General features: G+C 49.9%; 1 protein-coding gene across 1 annotated transcript; it reads left to right on the plus strand.

Annotated features, from left to right (window-relative positions):
* Positions 1–3541: 3541 nt before the first annotated feature.
* On the plus strand, positions 3542–9200 carry SPR (sepiapterin reductase). The gene is made up of 3 exons (XM_082642623.1): positions 3542–4001; positions 4560–4850; positions 8359–9200. The coding sequence occupies exons 1-3, from the start codon at positions 3680–3682 to the stop codon at positions 8547–8549; spliced, it is 804 nt and encodes a 267-aa protein (XP_082498749.1). The 5' UTR covers positions 3542–3679; the 3' UTR covers positions 8550–9200.
* The last annotated feature ends 9452 nt before the right edge of the window (positions 9201–18652 follow it).

Consider the following 18652-nt stretch of genomic DNA (forward strand, 5'->3'; position numbering starts at 1 on the left):
ACTCTAATAACAAAACAAAACAAAACCCAAAAACCAAGCTGAGAGATACAGAGAAGAGATTGGTGGTTGCAAGAGGCAGGGGGTGGAGGTGGGAGAAATGGGTGAACTGGTTTTTTTTTTTTCTTTGTTTTTTTAGTTTAAATAAATTGAATAAAAACTTCCCAAATCCAGGTCTGTGGGACAGAAGCATCAGTGTTTTGAAGTTCCCCAGTGACTCCAATGTGTAGACAAATCTGGAAACCACTGTGCTACCGTTAAATGAATTCTATGGGCTGTGTTGCCCCTGAAATATTATTCACAAATTACTGAAATATTACTTGACTGACAGTGGGAGGAGGTGTATGGCAGGTAATCATCTTTCTCAGAAAAGAAAAATTTTCCAGGCTCTCTCCCAGTCAAGGCAAACCACACTCTCTTCGGGTGCTATTTCCAAATGGTTCCTCCTAGAAGCAGCTAGGTTTAGAAGAGGCTACGTTTGACTTTTAGCCATCCCTTCATTGTTCCCTCCTTTCTTCAAAGTCTGGCACAAGGTAGAAATTCAATAAATGCCAAATGAATGAATGGATGAGATTGTGCTTTCACCAATCTATTTTCTGAGGCCTGAGAGCAGGGAAAAGCTATTAAAATTTATTTAAAGAGTAGGCCATTGGGCCAGTACCGGAGAGTTTAGCTTTGGAGCAATCAAATTTAAAATCTATATCTTCCATCCTTAATAGATAAGTGAAAAGCAGGAAAGCTTCAAATGATATACAGGTATACATAGTCCTACTTGTGTTAAAACATCAAAAGCCTCCTCACCTCTCCTGAGACCCACCTCTCCACATTCCAGCACAATGCCCTGGCTGTTAAATGTTTTGACCATCACCACTGGGTAAGAATTCAGCTATGCATCATTAGTGGGAAACAAAAATGCCTACACCCAGGAGTGATGAAAATCTTGGCAAACTGGAGCACAGTCTCCTTTCCAAGAGGCACTATTGCTTACCTCAATCAGAACCCAGTTTGCCAGACATTCCTATTACTCAAAAGAAGCTGGAAATTCTGATACTATGTAAAATCTTCCACTTTAGAAATGTCACCTCAAATTTTAAAAGAAAAAAGAGTCCTATTGGCCAAACAAAACACAACTGTAGACTTAATCCGGCACCACTTTAATCTCTACCACTGTTGCAGGGAGAACTTTTTTTTTTTTTTTTTTTGTGGTACGCGGGCCTCTCACTGTTGTGGCCTCTCCCATTGGCGGAGCACAGGCTCCGGATGCTCAGGCTCAGCGGCCATGGCTCATGGGCCCAGCCGCTCTGCGGCATGTGGGATCCTCCCGGACCGGGGCACGAACCCGCGTCCCCTGCATCGGCAGGCGGACTCGCAACCACTGCGCCACCAGGGAAGCCCAGGAGAACTCTTAAAAAGGATTGTCATAGTGTTACCGAGTCCAAGCACACACTGCTCACTGCGCCAAAGGTCAATGAATTGACAGTAGAGGTGTTGGAGCAAGGAATAGTGACTTTATTCAGAAAGCCAGCACAGGGCGCTTTCCTGGTTGCGCAGTGGTTAAGAATCCACCTGCCAATGCAGGGGACATGGGTTCAAGCCTTGGTCCAGGAAGATTCCCCCATGCTGCGGAGCAACTAAGCCTGTACTCCACAACTACTGAGCCTGCGCTCTAGAGCTGCGAGCCACAACAACTGAAGCTGCATGCCACAACTACTGAAGGCTGCATTCTGCAACTACTGAAGCCCATATGCCTAGAGCCCATGCTCCGCAACAAGAGAAGCCACCGCAATGAGAAGCCCACGCACCTCAACAAAGAGTAGCCCCCACTCGCCACAACTAGAGAAAGCCCATGTGCAGCAATGAAGACCCAACACGGCCAAAAATAATAAATAAAAATAAATTTAAAAGAAAAAAGGCAGCAGACTGAGAAGATGGTGGACTAGTGTCCCAAAGAACCATCTTACCAGAGTTAGAATTCAGGTTTCATTTATACTAAAAGGGGTGGGGGGTGTGACTGGTTGTTGCAAACTTCTTGGTGCTGGAATCCTTTATCCTTGTAGGTGTCCAGTAGGTCTGGTCTAAATGTTTCTATAAACCTCCAACAAGACAAATGTTATTCTCTGTTCTGCAACTTTTTATTTCTCTGTGAATAAGAGTGATATACCTTTAAAGGTCAGAGTCTTGAGAATGGGCAATCCTGTATATTTCAGGCTATAGGCAACATTCTTTTACAAAACGTGCAGAGCCAGCATGAAAAAAGCACAGGCAACAAACAGAAGAAAAAAGTTAGAGCTAAAGGAAGATTCAATATGGAGTTAGGTTTGTTTTTCTCTGTTACAGTAGGTATTGGAGAACCAACACATCAGAAGAGAAAATGGTAAAAGTAACTTCAGTAAATTCTACAATTTTCTGGCTTCCAATTCAAACAACTTAGAGATTGTTCCCTTAACTTCCTTGAATTCATTCTTGGTCTCTTTTCTCTAACAATGAAAATCTTGGCTCCTAACATCAGTTAGCATAATTACTTGTTTTCTTTGTCGTATTTTACATAAAATAGTTTCAAAATAATGCTATGCTATTTTAACAAATAATCTACCAAATTTTGCAGTTTCATTTGTTCTTAGAATATGTTCCACAGTGATGTACAGTCTGGGCTGTACATTTTACAAAAAGTTTGTGGTAAAGGCACCTAAGTGGAAAGTGAAAAGCTTCCCCCAAATTGTTCTGGTGTTTATAATGACAGCCCAAAGAACAAGGGCGCAAAATGCATTTTGCTAGGAGCCTTGACAGGCAATTTTGCTGTCTGTCCCCAGGACAGGGAACAGTACTGTGAGGACTTGGGCTGCGCTATGGAGGTTGCTTGCTAATCTCTTAAGAGACTCCTTTTTTAAGGAGATCTGGGGCTGTCTGACAACTTTTCCATCTTCCCTCTCTCCTTGAAAAAAGCTGGAAATGTGCGTTTTCTGAAGCACAGGCCTGGACGTACAGACTTAGATGATCATTTGCGAAAACTTGAACGTGGGAGTAGATGGAATTGCCTACTAGGAAGAGGGTAGCATGAGTGGGTGCAGGATCCCTGGGAACACAGACCTTTAGGGACAGAAGGAGTGAGAAATCTCAGAGGCAGGGGAATCAGTGCGAGCACAGAGCCAAGTAGGGAGAAGAGGTTCTTACATCTGACGGAGGGGAGACTGTGTTCTCCCAAAGGTCGCTCCCGGGGCGGTGAGTTCCCCCAGCTCAGTAGGGACCCCAGTCCCTAAACTGGCATGTGCCACGTGCAGGGATGCCCAACAAGGAGCAAGATGGCCTGACCTGGAGGAAGTCACTTATGCAAGGAAGTTGGGTCTGGGCTTCGGAGGAGAATGCATCCCAGCGTGGTACTGAACGGTCTAGCAGGGTAAAGGATGAGGCCCGCGCTCCGCACTGGGCTAGGATTTCCGGTGAGGCCCGCGTCTCCCGCCCTTCCGGTTTAGTGCCTTCGCGCTCTCTCGGAGATTGCAGACCCCTCCACTTCCACCGCCAACTGCAAAGAAAAGTAGGGGCGGCCGGTCTCTGCCCGAAGCCTTAGGTTCCCGCCCGCACCGGGCGGGGCCTCCTCCTACTCCCACCGCGGCCCCTCCCACCGCGGCCGCCCCGCCCCCTTCCGGGTTTTGGGAAGCGGTTCCAGTTTGCCGAGGTAGGAGGTATGGAGGACTGTGTCGGCAAGGTGGGCGGCCTGGGGTGCGCCTTGTGCGTGCTGACCGGGGCTTCCCGCGGCTTCGGAAGGACGCTGGCCCATCTCCTGGCCCCGCTGCTGTCGCCCGGCTCCGTGCTGGTCCTAAGCGCCCGCAGTGACGAGGCGCTGCGGCAGCTGGAGGCCGAGCTGGGCGCCGAGCGGCCCGGCGTGCGCCTCGTGCGGGTGACCGCCGACCTGAGCGCCGAGGCCGGCTTGCAGCAGCTGCTCGGTGCCCTGCGCGAGCTCCCCAGGCCCGAAGGCCTGCAGCGAGTGCTGCTCATCAACAATGCCGGTAAGACGCCCGCCGGCGTGTGAGCGCTTGGAATACTGCTTAGCGTCCAGTTCTGTTTTCCCTCCCTTTCACCTCCCCCGCCTCTTAGAACTTTAAAGGTGTCTCCTAGACACCTTTAAAGCCCTGGTTTCAGCGGGGTGTGGAGGAAGACCTGGTGCTCTCTGGGGCTCGTTCTCTCCCCCTTCTTCCCCCCTTCCCGTTTCAACGCCAAGAACTTTTCTGATCTTCTTGCTCAGCGCTCTCTGGCGGAGGCGTGAGTTAGGGCATGGGGTCTCCCAGCAGAAGTAAATTCCCCCACTTCTCCAAATGGCCCCCAGAGTTCCCCGAACCCCAGCCCCAGAGAAGGGCACGCGCTTTCTCACTTTGAAGCTTCAGGTGAGTGGGTTCCCCAGGTATGCGTGTCTGCAGAGCTGGGAAGAGGGAGGCGTCTTCAGAAGCACTAGAGAGACTCCTCCTTTAGGTCTGGATGGGAAGGAGGTGTCTGGAAGAGTTTGAAGAGGGCTGGGAGAAGAGAAAACCCCGCCTGCACTGGGTGATTCCTAAGGTCTGTTTTTTCAGGCAGTCTTGGAGATGTGTCCAAACGCTTCGTAGACCTGGCTGACCCAGCTGAAGTGAACAACTACTGGGCTCTGAACTTGACCTCCATGCTCTGCCTGACTTCCAGCATCCTGAAGGCCTTCCCGGACAGTCCTGGCCTCAGTAGGACTGTGGTTAATATCTCGTCCGTCTGTGCCCTGCAGCCCTTCAAGGGCTGGGCACAGTACTGTGCGGGGAAGGCTGCCCGTAACATGATGTTCCAGGTTCTGGCTGCAGAGGAACCTAGTGTGAGGGTGCTGAGCTATGCCCCAGGTAGGTGAAGCATTACTGCCATCGCTGTCCCCAGAACCAGCTGGTTACCCTTTGGAGACTGGGCAAGGAGCCTTCTCTGTCTCCTCCAGGAAAGGACCCATAGAATATTTTGTCCTTGAATCATCACTCCTTAAGGGAAATACAGGCTGCAAGAAAGTTAGTGCTGGCAGGGGCAGGGAGCTGTAGTTATCAGGTATGGATTGCGAGTGGACAGCTGCGTGGACTTGAGGGTGGGGCCAGAAGGTCTGAGATGTTAGAGTTTGAGAGATGATTAGGGTTTGAATTCCAGGCCTCTACCTCATTTCTTCATTTGAAACAGGGAAGATGCTACCTGTCTCACAGGGCAGTTTGTAGGACTGAATGAGGTAAAACATGTAAAAGTGATCCCAAACTGTGAAGGGCTATCTAATTGTTAGCATTTGTAATTGTTAGATAGGACTTATCACACTGTATTATCTTTATATCTATATATACTTCTCTACTTCTCTCTCTGCATAGGAAAGCCTTGAAAGCAGGCATTATGCACTATTCATCTTTATATCCCCAGCACCTAGTAAAGCACCCCACTGAGCCAGTCTGCAGTGAATGTTAGCTGAATGAAGAGCAGACAGACATTGTTGAATGCTGACCATCCCATGCTGAACTGTGCTGGAACACTGGGGAATGCTGAGATAAATAAGATAGAGCCCTGTCCTCATGAAAGTTAAAGGGTAGGGGGCCTTGTCGTACTTGGTCTGGTTTCTCATCATCCTACCATGATGCCACTGTACACCTTTCTTAAGAGTGAGGCTTCTATTTTCAGCTTGAGGTTGCTGGAATTAGAAGGTGGTGACATAGCTGTTGCATGATGTCTGAGCAACTTAGATAGAGATCCAGTAGTCTATTCCCCTTGGAACCCTAGCAGCAAAGAGGTAGATTAACCTGACCAAAGTCCAGATGCAGCATAGCCAGGATCAAACCTTGCCACCTAGGTCATGATCAGTGCAGTTTCTACTTCCTCATGCTCTCTAGTAGCCAATCCTCCTTCTCTCCCTCCCTAATGTAATACAGTTGCTCTTGCAGCTAATATTCAACTCAGCACCCACCCTGAGCTCAGCCTAGGACTCACTCAGTCAACAGAGAGCAAATGGAAACCATAGTCAGGAGCAGAGCAAACTCTAGAGTGCCATGTGACTGGGTTACATTTCAGGGGGCTGCCCTGGACATTGTGAGGAAGTTGACAAGCCCACAACTAATATATTCAATGGTGAAAAGCTAAAAGCTTTTCCTCTAAGATCAGGAACAGGACAAGGAAGCCATTCTTCCCACTTCTATTCAACATAGTATTGGAAGTCCCAGTCAGAGCAATTAGACAAGAAAAATAAAAGGCATCCAGGTTGGAAAGGAAGAGGTAAAACTGTCTCTATTTGCAGATGACATTATATATAGGAAACCCTAGAGACTTCACCAAAAAATTGTTAGAACTAATAAACAAATTCAGTAAAGTTGCAGGATACAAAACAATGTAAAAAATCAGTTCCATTTCTATACACTAATAATGAAGTATCAGAAAGAAAAATTAATAGTCCCTTTTACAGTTGCATCAAACAGAATAAAATACCTAGGAATAAATTTAACCAAGGAGGTAAAAGGCCTGTAAACTGAAAACTATAAGACACTGATGAAAGAATTTGAAGAAGGTACAAAATGGAAAGATGCCATGCTCATGGATTGGAAGAATTAATATTGTTAAAATGTCCATACTATCCAACCCAATCTACAGATTTAATGCAATCCCTATAAAATTTCCAATGGCATTTTTCACAGAAATAGAACAAACAATTCTAAAATTTGTATGGAACCTCATGAGCCAAAGCAGTCTTGAGAAAGAAGAACAAAGCTCTCCAGCATCACTCTCCTTGATTTCAAACTATATTACAAAGCTATAGTAATCAAAATATTATGGTACTGGCACAAAAAAACAGACACAATTTACCAGTGAAACTATCTAGTCCTGGTGTCTTGGAGAAGATAATTTGCGGTTGAAATATTAGCTTCATAAACTTGGATGTGCAAATCTCTTCTCAGAGATTTGGGAAGTTCTCAACTATTATTTCTTTAAGCTTTCTGTTCCTTTTTTCTCTCTGGGACTCCATAATACATAGATTGTTTCTTTTAATGGTAATCCTTAGTTCATGTAGTCTTTCTTCACTCTTTTACATTCTTTTTCCTTTTTGCTCCTCTGACTAGATAATTTCAAATGCCCTGTTTTATAGTTCACTAATTTTTCCTGCTTGGTTGAGTCTGCTGTTGATCTCTATCAAATTCTTCAGTTCAGTCATTGTATTCTTCAACTCTAGATTTTGGTTTGTTTTTTTTTCAAATGGTTTGTTTCTTTGTTGAACTTCTCTTTTTGTTCATGCATTGTTTTCCTAATTTCATTTAGGTGTCTGTCCGTGTTTTCTTAGAGTTCACAGAATTTCTTTAGGAGGATTATTCTGAATTCTTTGTCAGGCAGTTCATACATCTCATTTCTTTAGGGTCCGTCATCAGAGTTGTATTAGTTTCCTTCAGTGGTGCCATGTTTCCTTGATTATTCATGATCCTTGTGGCCTTGTGTTGGTGTTTGTACATTTGAGGAAGTAGACACCTCTTCCAGTCTTTATAGACTGAGTTCAGTAGGCAGAGCCCTTCACCAGTCAACTCTTTTAGTGATTCTGGGTGAGCCATCTGGTGATGTCCGTGGCAGTTTTGCCACTAGAGTCCTAAGGCAGCCTGTTGCTGGGGTGGGTACAAAGCCTGGGTCCACAGTAGTCATCCCGGCACTAGACCAGCTGGGAGTCTGGTTTGAGAGTGCCCACCTAAAGCCTAGGTTCACAGATACTGTGACCTACAGGAGCCATGTAGGGCCACGGGAGTTGGCTAGTGCTGGGGTGTGCCAGAAGCCTGGGTTCATGGGAGCCTGGTGCCATGGGAACCACCTGAGGCCATGGGAGCCAGCTGGTGCTGGAGTGGATCAGGGGCCTGGCTTCTCAGGGGCCCTCTAGGAGCCTGGAGTTCCAGGAGCTGCCTGGGGCTTTGGGAACTGCCTGGGGCTGCTGGGACCACTGGAGCTGGGTGTCAGGATGAGCTGGAGGCCTGGGTTCATGGGAACCCACAGGGAGCCACGTAAGGCCATGGGAGTTGGCCTGGTGCTGGAGCAGGCTGACTCGGGAGCCCCCAAGGAAGTTGGGTGCTCACTTCACTCTTCTTCTCCCACGGGGACGGTGTCTCTCTCTGCATGTGGCTGCTGGGGCTTGGGGAAGGGGTGATAGGGAAGTGTGAATCTGTAGATTTGGTGGTCTAGAGGGACCATGCTCAGTGGACATTGGAATTTGAGTCTGGAGCTCAGTGGTGACAGTGTGGAGCCTTGGTGATCCTGACCATGTGTCAGCCAAGATGAGGTGTTGCCTCTGGCCACACCTGACTCCACCCAACTCCACACATACATCAGGGGCCCCTGCCTCATCTTCTTCTCTTCATCCCCTAGGTCCCCTGGACACAGACATGCAGCAGTTAGCCCGGGAGACTTCTGTGGACCCAGACTTGCGAAAAAGGCTGCAGGAGCTGAAGACAAAAGGGGAACTTGTGGATTGCAGGATATCAGCCCAGAAACTTCTGAATTTGCTACAAAAGGACAAGTTCAAGTCTGGAGCCCATGTCGATTTCTATGATGAATAAGCCCATGTCCTTGGTTCTTAGGGCTTTCTTTCCCCTCTCAGGCATGCCCAGGAGTCCTGTGCCTCCCCACATCCTGCCACAGTGGCACTGCCAACCCTGCCTTATGCAGATAAGCACTCATGCTTACTGTCCTGCCCTCAGATCCAGCCAGCTATGAGGGCTCCAGGTGGCTGGAGTTCCCAGTTCTCAGGAGTCTGTATTGACCACCTTGAGTTAGGAGTAGGCTTAGGAGAGACAAGTTATGGCTGTTGGTGTTCTCTCTCCCCAGGAATAGAATTTTAGTACAAGAAGCTAAAAAACAGTAAAACTGGAAAAACAGTACAAGAAGCTAAAACACTGAAAAAAGGAGGATGGGTCTCCTGCCCATGGCAGGAGGGAAGAGTCCATGGGGAAGAGGGGATGAGCTAGGGCCAAATAGGAGGGCCTATGTAGATTCACAGATGGCCTGGAGGGAAGGGAGGACAACGCAAGTCTCAGCCCACAGGGAAGCTCCTTGCTCAGGGTAGCAGGACCTTCAGGTGAACTCTGTGTCCTAATTCTGATGCTTCCTCCCTCCAGAACCTACCGTGTATCCACCAGATGGGGGAAAGGGCCCCGAGAGCTTACGTACATGTTAAAGTCAGATACAAATAAAACATGGATTGTCCTTTATTTATTTTATTTTATTTTATTTTATTTGGATTGTCCTTTATTAATGCCTGCTTTCTATTCTGATACAGGTCCCATGACTAAGCCCCTGGTTTGCTGGACCCAAGGGGTGTTCCTGAAGCAGTTAATCCAAACTTGGGGTGCTTCCCTTATGTCCTGCAGCGTTGTCTTGGGGCTATCTGCCTGTTCTCACTGAGTCCCACTCAGTAGCAAGCCCAAGTTCAAACAAAGTTGGCCTAGGTGACTTGCCCAGACACCTGTTCCTCCTCTATGCTTTTGCCTATTCTTACCCCAGTCTTTATTACCCTTTCCTTACCCTTGACCTATTCAAAGAGTATCCAGCATTCAGGGCTTGACTCACAACTACCCCAGCCCTTGGGGAAGTACCTGGCTCGCTTGGATCCCCAATTCTGCCCTTTATCCACATGGCAATGCTCTGAGTGGATTCCAGCTCTTAAGGGGGCCTGTCGTGTGCCCTCCTGGTAACGTCCATCTGGCCCACGGTCCTGGTCCTCAGTGGGGTGGACTTAGGACCAATATGCCTTTGGGGTAGGTGGACAAGATTCTAAGAGGGAGAAGCCCTGAGAAACCAGGGGTGCGACCAAACCCATCCTTCTGCAGATCAGTAGGTGTAGGCCAGGCTGGGAGCTCCACAGTGGTGGTGGTCTACAGCCAGCCAGCCCATTGTCCCTGTTCCTTATCTGGGGGGAGAGACCATGGTCCTTGTCAGCCATCTCAGGACTCAGCCCTGTATCTGATAGCAGGACAGAGCTCTCTGTTCCTCCTCACGCACGGCAGAGGGCGCACCAAGGCCATGCCTCCTGGAGAACCAGTGGCAGGGCCTATCTCTGGAGGCAGGCCCTGGGCCAGAGCTGGCAGTGCCCTGTTAGGTTCCCTAGGAGAGAGTGAGCAAGTCATGCTCTTTCTTCATCCAGCAGAGCCTTTGCCCTCAGTGGAGTCAAAATCACTGTTCTCAGGTCCCCACTTTGCCACCCTGGGCAAGTTGTTCCCCTTGCTTCAGTTTCCTTATCTGAAAACAGTGGATTATATTGGCGCCTCTCTCAAGCGGCGTGAGTGTGAAACGACCTCATGTTTGTAAGTGTTTAGCACAGTGCTGGCATTGCAGTAACTGCCTGTAAATGCTAATTTATTTCTTTTTGTATCAAGATCCAGATCATCCTGGAGCCCCATTTGTATAGCCTCATCTCCACATGGCCAAGATGCCCTCCCCTTTGCTGACCTGTGGCAAGAACTCTCACTGCGCCGCCTCTAATCCGGGCCTCAGTGGGACTGGGGTTCAGTGTGGACAGCTGGTCCTGGATTCACCAGACCCTCAGGAAAACGCTTGAGCCTTGGAGTCGAACCCTTAGCCCCACTTCCCTCTGTGTCGGAGATACTGTGGGTCTTGGGCAGGGCCTTATCTCTGGGCTTCAGTTTCCCTAGAACAGATGAGCTCTAAGATTCTTTCCTACAAACCTTTCTCTAAGGTGCTTCAAGTGTGGTCAGGCTGCATCTGCTGACATCAGATTTGCCTCTGCAGGTGAGGCTGTGCAGCCTGGGCTACCCCTTCTATCGGGTGGGTGTGGGACAGATTTCCTCGCCTGGCCCTTGCTCCCATGGGAGTGTAAGGGCGGTGTAAGTAAGCGCAACCCTACTTGATGTCCCGTGGGGTTGACTCCCTCTCCAGAGGGCTGGTTGGCCAGGACTTCAGAGGAGGTAAGGCCGGGACTTCATGAGGAGTACCACATGTCCCCACAAGGTGGCGAGGCCCTCCCACACCTGACATATCCTCTCTGAGCTCAGAGATTTAAGAGCCTTGGAAAAGACCCTGGACCTGTCTCTCTTCTGGACTCTCAGGGGCCCCCAGGGAGCTGGGGAGGCAGAAAGAGCTGGGATCACTCCCCGGCAGGCTTCCCAGGCCTCCTAAGTGATCCATGGGCTCTGGCCACATGGGCTCTGGCCCAGGTCTTGCTCCTTAGCCTGGACTCAGCCTCCCCAAGTCCTGCACCACTGGGGCAGGGAGACTTTCTTGCCAGCCTCCAGGGACTAGCCATGAGTGTTCTCAGAGTGCAAAGCCTGGCCTTGGCCACCACACACAGGAGTGCACGCGAACACACACACAATACATGCCTGCACGTGCCCAGAGCTCAGCTGCTTGCCGTGCAGGGCCTTGGATTAGCTGAAAGACAAACAAGGTTTCTTTGTCTGTGGCGTGAACGAGCTGGTGGTTTTTCGGTTTTGTGTTTAATATCCCTGAGCTGGAGGCCAGCAGCTGGCCTGTGGGAGCAGGAGAGTGAGGGGAATATTCCAGGCCCACCCCAGGGAGCTCCAGCACCTCTGTCTGTGAGCATGACCAGCTGGGACTGGGCTGGTCAGAAGCTCCCTCCCCACCCCCAATTCCTGTCCTTTGTCCCCTGAATAAAATGCAGGCTGGTGCTTGAGTTCACTGTTAGCTGAGGCTGGAGGTGCAGAGATGCTCCTACCTCACCACTCAGGAAAACCCCCTGGGGCGGTGCTGACCCTGCTCTCTCCGTGTCTCACCTCAGAGCTGGGCTCTGGGATACTGCCTTCCGGCCTCCCCTCCCCCAGCCTCTCCCCACGGAACACGGCCCCCCTGTGCTGATGTGTGTGCAGTAATTCCCACTCACAGTGCCCAGCCCTCACCACTGGGGTCCTATGTGGTGACAGGGAGGTGGGCGAAGGGCACTGCCAGTCGCTGGGGTGGGGCCCCCAGAGCACCTCACAGTGATCTGGGCTAGAGGAGCTAAGGGGAGTGGGCCTGAAGCCACTAGGCAGCTTGCAGGGACGTTAGCTGAGGATTCACTCTGAGCCTCTGGGACCAGCATGGGGAGGGTCAGAGCGTGGCTGGAGAGAGGAGGGAATGAGCCATCCGTGCTCCCCTGCCCCGATCCCAAGGTCTTCTGCCTGCAGTGCTGGGAGACGGGGCTAATGCTGGACGTTCTCTGGGACTTTTGAAGTAAAGCCCACCTCCCCAGCCCCACCCAAATTATTGTTATTCACAGCAAGACTCCCCTAGCACCCCCTTTGTCTCCCATTTCACCCATCCCCTCAGCCCTAACTGTCCTTAGTGTGAGCTGGGAGAGCCCTGACCTTTGATTTTCAGGAAGGGGTCAGGAAAAGAAAGGAAGGGAGATGGAAGTTTCCTTTTTCCTTTGGGGGGTCCACCTCTCAGGCCCACCCCCAGCTGACTCCATGGGCTCAGATGATTCCTCAGCTGACTGACCTGCAGGCTGTCTAGTGGTCTCTTAGCCCAAGGCCTATGTCCCCCGTCCCCACCCCCAGGGCAAGGGAAGAGAGGGGCCTAGCTCCCACTTTCCAGACCCGGTGCCTCCTCTTGGGGCCACAGGAGTCTGTCTGGCCCATACTCTGGTTCAGGTCTTGGTCCAGCTGCTGCAGAGGTCTTTCTGGCCAGGCCCTGGGCTTCCAAGGCCCAGCTTGACCCTGGGGATCCAAGGTCTCAGGCTCAAGGGGCTGTGTGTATCCCATGGACCTTACCCAGACTTAATCCACTGGGACCTTGTTGAGTGTTTGATGAAAAATGAATGAGAGAGTGAGCAAGTCAGTGCTCTAGTGGCCCACTGCCAGGTGTATAATAAAGCATTTGAAAGGGCTTGGGTGTGATGACCGGTGCCTGGGAGTCAGGTCCCTGCAGACAAGCCCCCACCCAGCCCAGGCATCCCATGTGGGGGTTCAAGCCCCCCTTGGATTGCCCCTTGGAATTCCTAAAGGAAAGCCTGCATGTATGTATTGTGGACATAGGTAGGACTGGCCTGTGTCAGAATCACCCAGCGAGTTAAAAAAAAATCGCTCTCCCATTGTTTCTCCTTTACTGCAGACTCCAATTCAGTGGATCTAGGTATGTCCCCACTTGCGCTACAGCATTACAAAGTGAGCTGTGAAAAGTCATGAATTAATTTCAAAAGTGAGCCGTGAACCTTGCAAACCCAGGTAGTATTGGCAGAGATCAAAGGAGCCAGCCCCTCAAAGAAGGGGAAGTTCAAGGGACAGAGTCAGGCTTAAGGGTTGGGGTTAGTCTGAGGTCAGAACTAGTGAGCAATGTATGGCCAAGGTCAGGGTCATTGTGAGTCCAGATCTGGGATCAGCACAGGGCCATGGCTAGGCTTAGCTTGTGCTGGGAGTTGGGAATAACAAGGGAGATAGACAACTTTGGGAAGCAAAAGAGGCCTGCACATAAATGATGAATGACAGGGTAAGCTGGCTCAGTAGGAGAAGAAGGCCAAGCCTGAAGACCGTGACCAAGGCAGGGAGGGAGGAGCTGCTCTCTCAGCCTCGGGATGGCTCCAGATTCCACCACTCCATCCCCCTGGGCAGGAGCCGTGAGCCCAGGGCAGGGACAGCTGCATCGTCCTCTGAAGCAAAGCGGGCTTTCTCTAAGGGTCTGTCCTTGAGGCCTGCCGGGTGTGACAGGAAAGGGACCGGGCTAAGTGAGGGAGCGGAGAGGAGGCAGGTCTCCTCTCTGGAGCATCCAGGACACACAGAGAGGGTGAAAGACGGAGGCAGAGTGAACAGGACAGTGAGAGAAAGATGCAGAAACACGGGGAGGAAAACAGACAGAGACAGAGAGATTTGAAACATAGTGAGACAGATTTAGATAGAGGGAGAGAGAGCAAGAGAAGCCACACACACTCACACACACCCGGGCGTGCGCTCACACAGCCGCCCTGAGCCTCGCTGGGAATAATCCCACTCCGACACAGGGCCTCAGCTGCACAGGCGGTGCCGAGCTGTTACCTTGCACATCTGTCAGCTCCAAATGTAGAAGCTGTCATAGGGTTGTGTGTGTGAGTGTGAGAGAGTGTGCATGTGTGTGCGCTTGTTCCTCCCAGAGGATGCTGAGGCCTTCGGAGATCCCGAGGGCCCGGAGGCTCTCCAGGAAGTCCACACCCAGGGAAGCAGGCCCACTCCCTCCCGGCCTGCACGGGCAGAGGCCCAGCACCAGACTTGGCGTCTGTGGCCTGATTTGGCCTCTTACAGCCACGTAGCCCTGGGCAGTCGGAGCAGCTGGGTGTCCTCACTTTTCAGGTGGGGATGTAAAGTAGCCAAGCTCCCTGGATCCCACAGGGGTGGTGATGAGTGCTGGCCTCCCGTGTGTCTGTTACTCCTGGGATCTCAGGGACCCTTGGCAGCCTCTTATTGTAGCTGGGGATTCCTTCTGTGGCTGACTCCTGACCTCCGGGGACGCATCCAGCATGCAGCTCCCTCTGCGAGCACCGAGGCCATTGCCCTGCTCTGGCTGGCTCTTCTCGCAGCTGATTTCCCTGCTGGGCCCAGGGATGTGCTTGGACACTGACTCTGGGCTACAGAGGTCTGAGAACCTCAGATCCTGAGCAGGGAGAGTGGGCATAAGGCCCAGGGATGCTAACCCCTTTCTGGTAAGGAGCCCCGGGGGGAGCTCTGTCTCCCTTCTCTTTGCTGAGCCTCTCCAGGTTTTCATCCCCGGCCCGCTATGTCAGGAAGTTCTTTTTTGTGTTTGCACGCCCTCCTGCTTTCATCTAAACTTATCGTAAGGAGATTTTACAGCAATGAGGAAGAGGCCTCAGAAACTATTCAGAAAGGGGAGCAACCTTTTCAGCCTAAGAAAACAGGAACCCTGGTCAAAGGGACCCAGCCCCTGGGTCAAAGCTCTTCCCACAGTTCCAGGCCCACTAGTGGAAGCCTCCCCAGACCCACAGAACTGACCCTGTCAAGATATGGGGAGTCCAAAGGCCCTGCCACCCATCCCACCCGCTGGCAGCCTCACCCGTGACCTGCCTCATCAAAGCCCATCATGACCCCCAGGTCATCTCTCCCTCTTTCCCCAGATCCACCATCCTTTCTGCCCAAAGGTTGGATGGGACATTCTAGGCAGGCCTGTGTTGCTCAGAGCAGGGCGTTCCAAGAGAGGACATGAGGCCTAAGCCCTTGCGTCTGTGGCTCCAGCCCTGTGTTCTCAGGAGGGTTAGTGGTCGTCATGCAGGGTGTGTTCTTTCCTGGGGTCAGGGTCTCTGTATGCACATATGGATACATATGAAGCACACATGGGCCTGCCCTGGCCCCCAGCCAAATGTGTGTGTGTCCCTGTTTGCCGCCTTAGTATTAATATTGGTTATATGGATGCTTGAATATTTGGCTCTGCTTATGCAAGGAGGGGGAATTTGTGTAACTGTGTGTATACCTGTGTATAAAAGTTTAGATGTAAAACTTGCCAGATAACAGTGTTTGCATGCAAATGTTGGTCTGGGTGTCTGTCTACACTTACCTAGAAGGCAATTGTGTGAATTTGAGTGTAAGTGTAAACTACTGTGAGTGCACACCTGCATTTATATTTGCATAACAGTTGGTTTGTATGTTTAAACCACGTATGCATACAGCAGTGTGCAGACAAGATTACGTGTGATTGTGTGTAACCACATGTCCCTGGTTGCTCTCAGCTTATAACTGGGTGTGCATGTGTATACATGAGACAGGGTATGACCTTGCAAGCCTGAACCTGTGCAAAGCTGTGCATGAGATTTAACCAGCATGTGTGTGTGTGATTTTGACAAATGCAGGTGTACTTGAATAAAGGGGTGTGTTCGGGCCTGTGACTGAGGGACAACTGTGTGCTGACAAACTCCAGCCACCCCTTAAGCCATGTCCAGCGAGAAGGAAATGTATAAATGTGTTTGTTAAATACAAAACAGAAAGCAACAAAATGCCAGGTCCTGCAGTGGTAAGAATAAATCAAATAAGTTTCTCTCTCTCTCTCTCTCCCTTTCTTTCTCTCCCTCCTCTCTCTCTCTCTCCAGCATCTCAGCCCCTCTCTGGCGTTGTTCCCTCACACCTAAGCCCAATGGTGTTTTGCAGTCTTTCAGCTGTTACCTCAGTCCCTCCTCGCCTCATTCCCGATTCACTCCGTTGCTATAGGTATGTTTGAAACCCCAGCGTGGTAGATTTTAATTAGTCTTCCTACAGATGGCCAATTAACATTCATTACTTTTGCCTTGAGCGATTAATTATGAGTTTGGATAGAAAAGGAGAGAAGAGGAGAGGAAGATGGGCAGGTGAATGAAAGAAGAAAAGAGATGGGGGTTTGATTGGGAGTTTGGAATTTTTACACAGAGCAGGCTGGTGGGGGAGAGGGTGGGAAAGAGCCGTTTGAATCCCCTCACTCCCAGCAGCCTCCCTCTGCCCACAGCTGCTCCGGGCCCCTAATCGGCTCGGCTGGCCCAGCCTTCCAGGAAAATAGAGCTCACACCCTCCTTTGGGCATCCTTAAGCCTTTGGTGTTCCCTGACCCCAGCTTCTTTCATAATACTGGCCCTCTTCTCTTTCGTGCCAGAGCTGGGTGGGAACTATGTCAGGAATCGTCCAAAACGCAGCAGATAACCCAGAAATGAAACTCTGCTGACATTCACTCATTCCTCGAAACGTAGCAGCTCATTGTACAGATGAGGAAACTGAGGCTCAGACAGGAAATGACTTCTCCTGCTCGTGCATCTCTGGAGGAGAGTCCAGCTCTATTGACCCCTGGCCCAGCTCCCTCTCCGCTGCCACCAGGGTGTTTATAAAGACTTTGTGCAGCGTTTAACCTTACGGTCTGTAACATACTCATCTGCATCAGACAGAAGTGTTCTTCAGGGTTTCCAACATAATTCACATCCTCCAGTGTGTGCCCGACTGCCGAATGCTCACGTGGCCTCCCAGCTCATTAAAAGGCTCCCTGGGTGATGTTGCCTGGTTTAGGCTGCAGCTATGTTCCTAATCCTAACTTCATTCCAGGAATGGAGGATAGATCCTAAATGTAAACAGCAGTCTTTCGGATGGGAGGATCATGAATGATTTTTGTTTTCCTTGTTACAATCATCTGTATTTTTTACTTTCTCCAACACAAATATACGACTTGATCTATATAAAGTATATTAAGTATGACTATATGTCACTTGAAATTTCTTCAAAGTATATTTGTAAAAAGAAACAGAAAAGGAGTCCGTATTTGATTATGATCTTTTTTAAAAGACTATAAATATGTACAACAAAAATTTAACACATGGGGCTTCCCTGGTGGCGCAGTGGTTGAGAGTCCGCCTGCCGATGCAGGGGACACGGGTTCGTGCCCCGATCCCGGAGGATCCCACATGCCGCGGAGCGGCTGGGCCCGCGAGCCATGGCCGCGGAGCCTGTGTGTCCGGAGCCTGTGCTCCGCAACGGGAGAGGCCACAGCAGTGAGAGGCCCGCGTACAGCAAAAAAAAAAAAAAAAAAAATTTAACACAGCTTATCATTCAAGCTGCTTATCAACTGCCTGGATTCATGTCGCAGTTTTGCCTCCTACTTAGACCATCTCTCAGTTTCCTCATCTATCTGCTAGGTTGAGATACAAAGAGTACTCATCTACTAGTGTCCTGAGGATAATGCATGGAAACTCTTACAATAGGGCCTTGTATCTAGAAAGAGCTCAATAAATATGAGCTATTAATAACAGTAAGATTTTTACAATAATGATATCTGAGTGGTGGAACTTTGAAGAATTTTTATGTAGCACTTTTTGCTTTACAATATATTAAAATTTTTCCACAGTGAAAATTCATTTCCTTGGCAATATGAGTTAAATGTAATGAGAGAATAAACAGAGAAAGAGAGAGAAAGAAAGAAGGAAGGCGGGAAGGAAGGATTTATACTGTTCAAAGCAAATGCAGCTCTGCTGTTTTTTCTATCAAATGTCTACTGTTTTGCTCATGCTGCGGTGAGTGCAGTTGTAAGGCCCCTGGAGGTCTTACACCGTGACAAACACTCTTACCTCCAGGAAACTCCCTCCCTCTCCTCTCCTGGGTGACTATGTCTTCCTGATTCTTCACATCCCCGGCGGCCTCCCTTGGCCTATCCCACTCCTTGCTTAAGCTTGGCCTAGGGGCCTGTCTTGTTGCGTCTCCTTCATTTTGGGGTTGTATGGCTCACACAGTGCAGACTATGATTGTTCGGACCAAAGTTTCCTCAGCTCGGGGTTTGGGTGGAACAAGAAATGGTGGCATCTTTGATATTGTACTGCCGCCATGTTGTTCCCAAAACACCTCCCACCACCCACTCAACACGGCTCACACTGTACCATCAGTGTCTGGTTGCTTGTTCTGTTTCACCCAACATGCTACGAGTTAAGCTCCATAACAGGGCAACTGTGCTTTGTTTCACTCACTGCTTTGTCCTCAGCACCAAGTACAATGCTTGGCACATAGTGGGTGATCAGTAAATATCTGTCGAATATTGGGAAAGTGCATAATCACACCGTTCTATACATTTATAAAGGTCTTACAGAGATGCAAAAGGTGAACACGTGTTACAGAATCATTTGTGAGCTTCAGACTTCTCTGGAGAGACCTGGTAGATCCAGGTGAGTTAGATTTAGAGTAGTCAGGGAGGCTTCCTGGAGGATGAGCGCATTGCACTGGAAGCAGTGAGAC

Source organism: Mesoplodon mirus, assembly GCF_964341445.2.
Source record: "Mesoplodon mirus genome assembly, chromosome: 14".
Taxonomy (NCBI): Eukaryota; Metazoa; Chordata; class Mammalia; order Artiodactyla; family Ziphiidae; genus Mesoplodon; species Mesoplodon mirus.

Bases quoted from the DNA above. Each gene is read 5' to 3' on its own strand.
- SPR (XM_082642623.1), top strand. From the start codon at position 3,680: ATGGAGGACTGTGTCGGCAAGGTGGGCGGCCTGGGGTGCGCCTTGTGC. The intron at 4,002-4,559 runs GTAAGACGCCCG...CTGTTTTTTCAG, and splicing joins GCTGCTCATCAACAATGCCG to GCAGTCTTGGAGATGTGTCC. The intron at 4,851-8,358 runs GTAGGTGAAGCA...TTCATCCCCTAG, and splicing joins GGTGCTGAGCTATGCCCCAG to GTCCCCTGGACACAGACATG.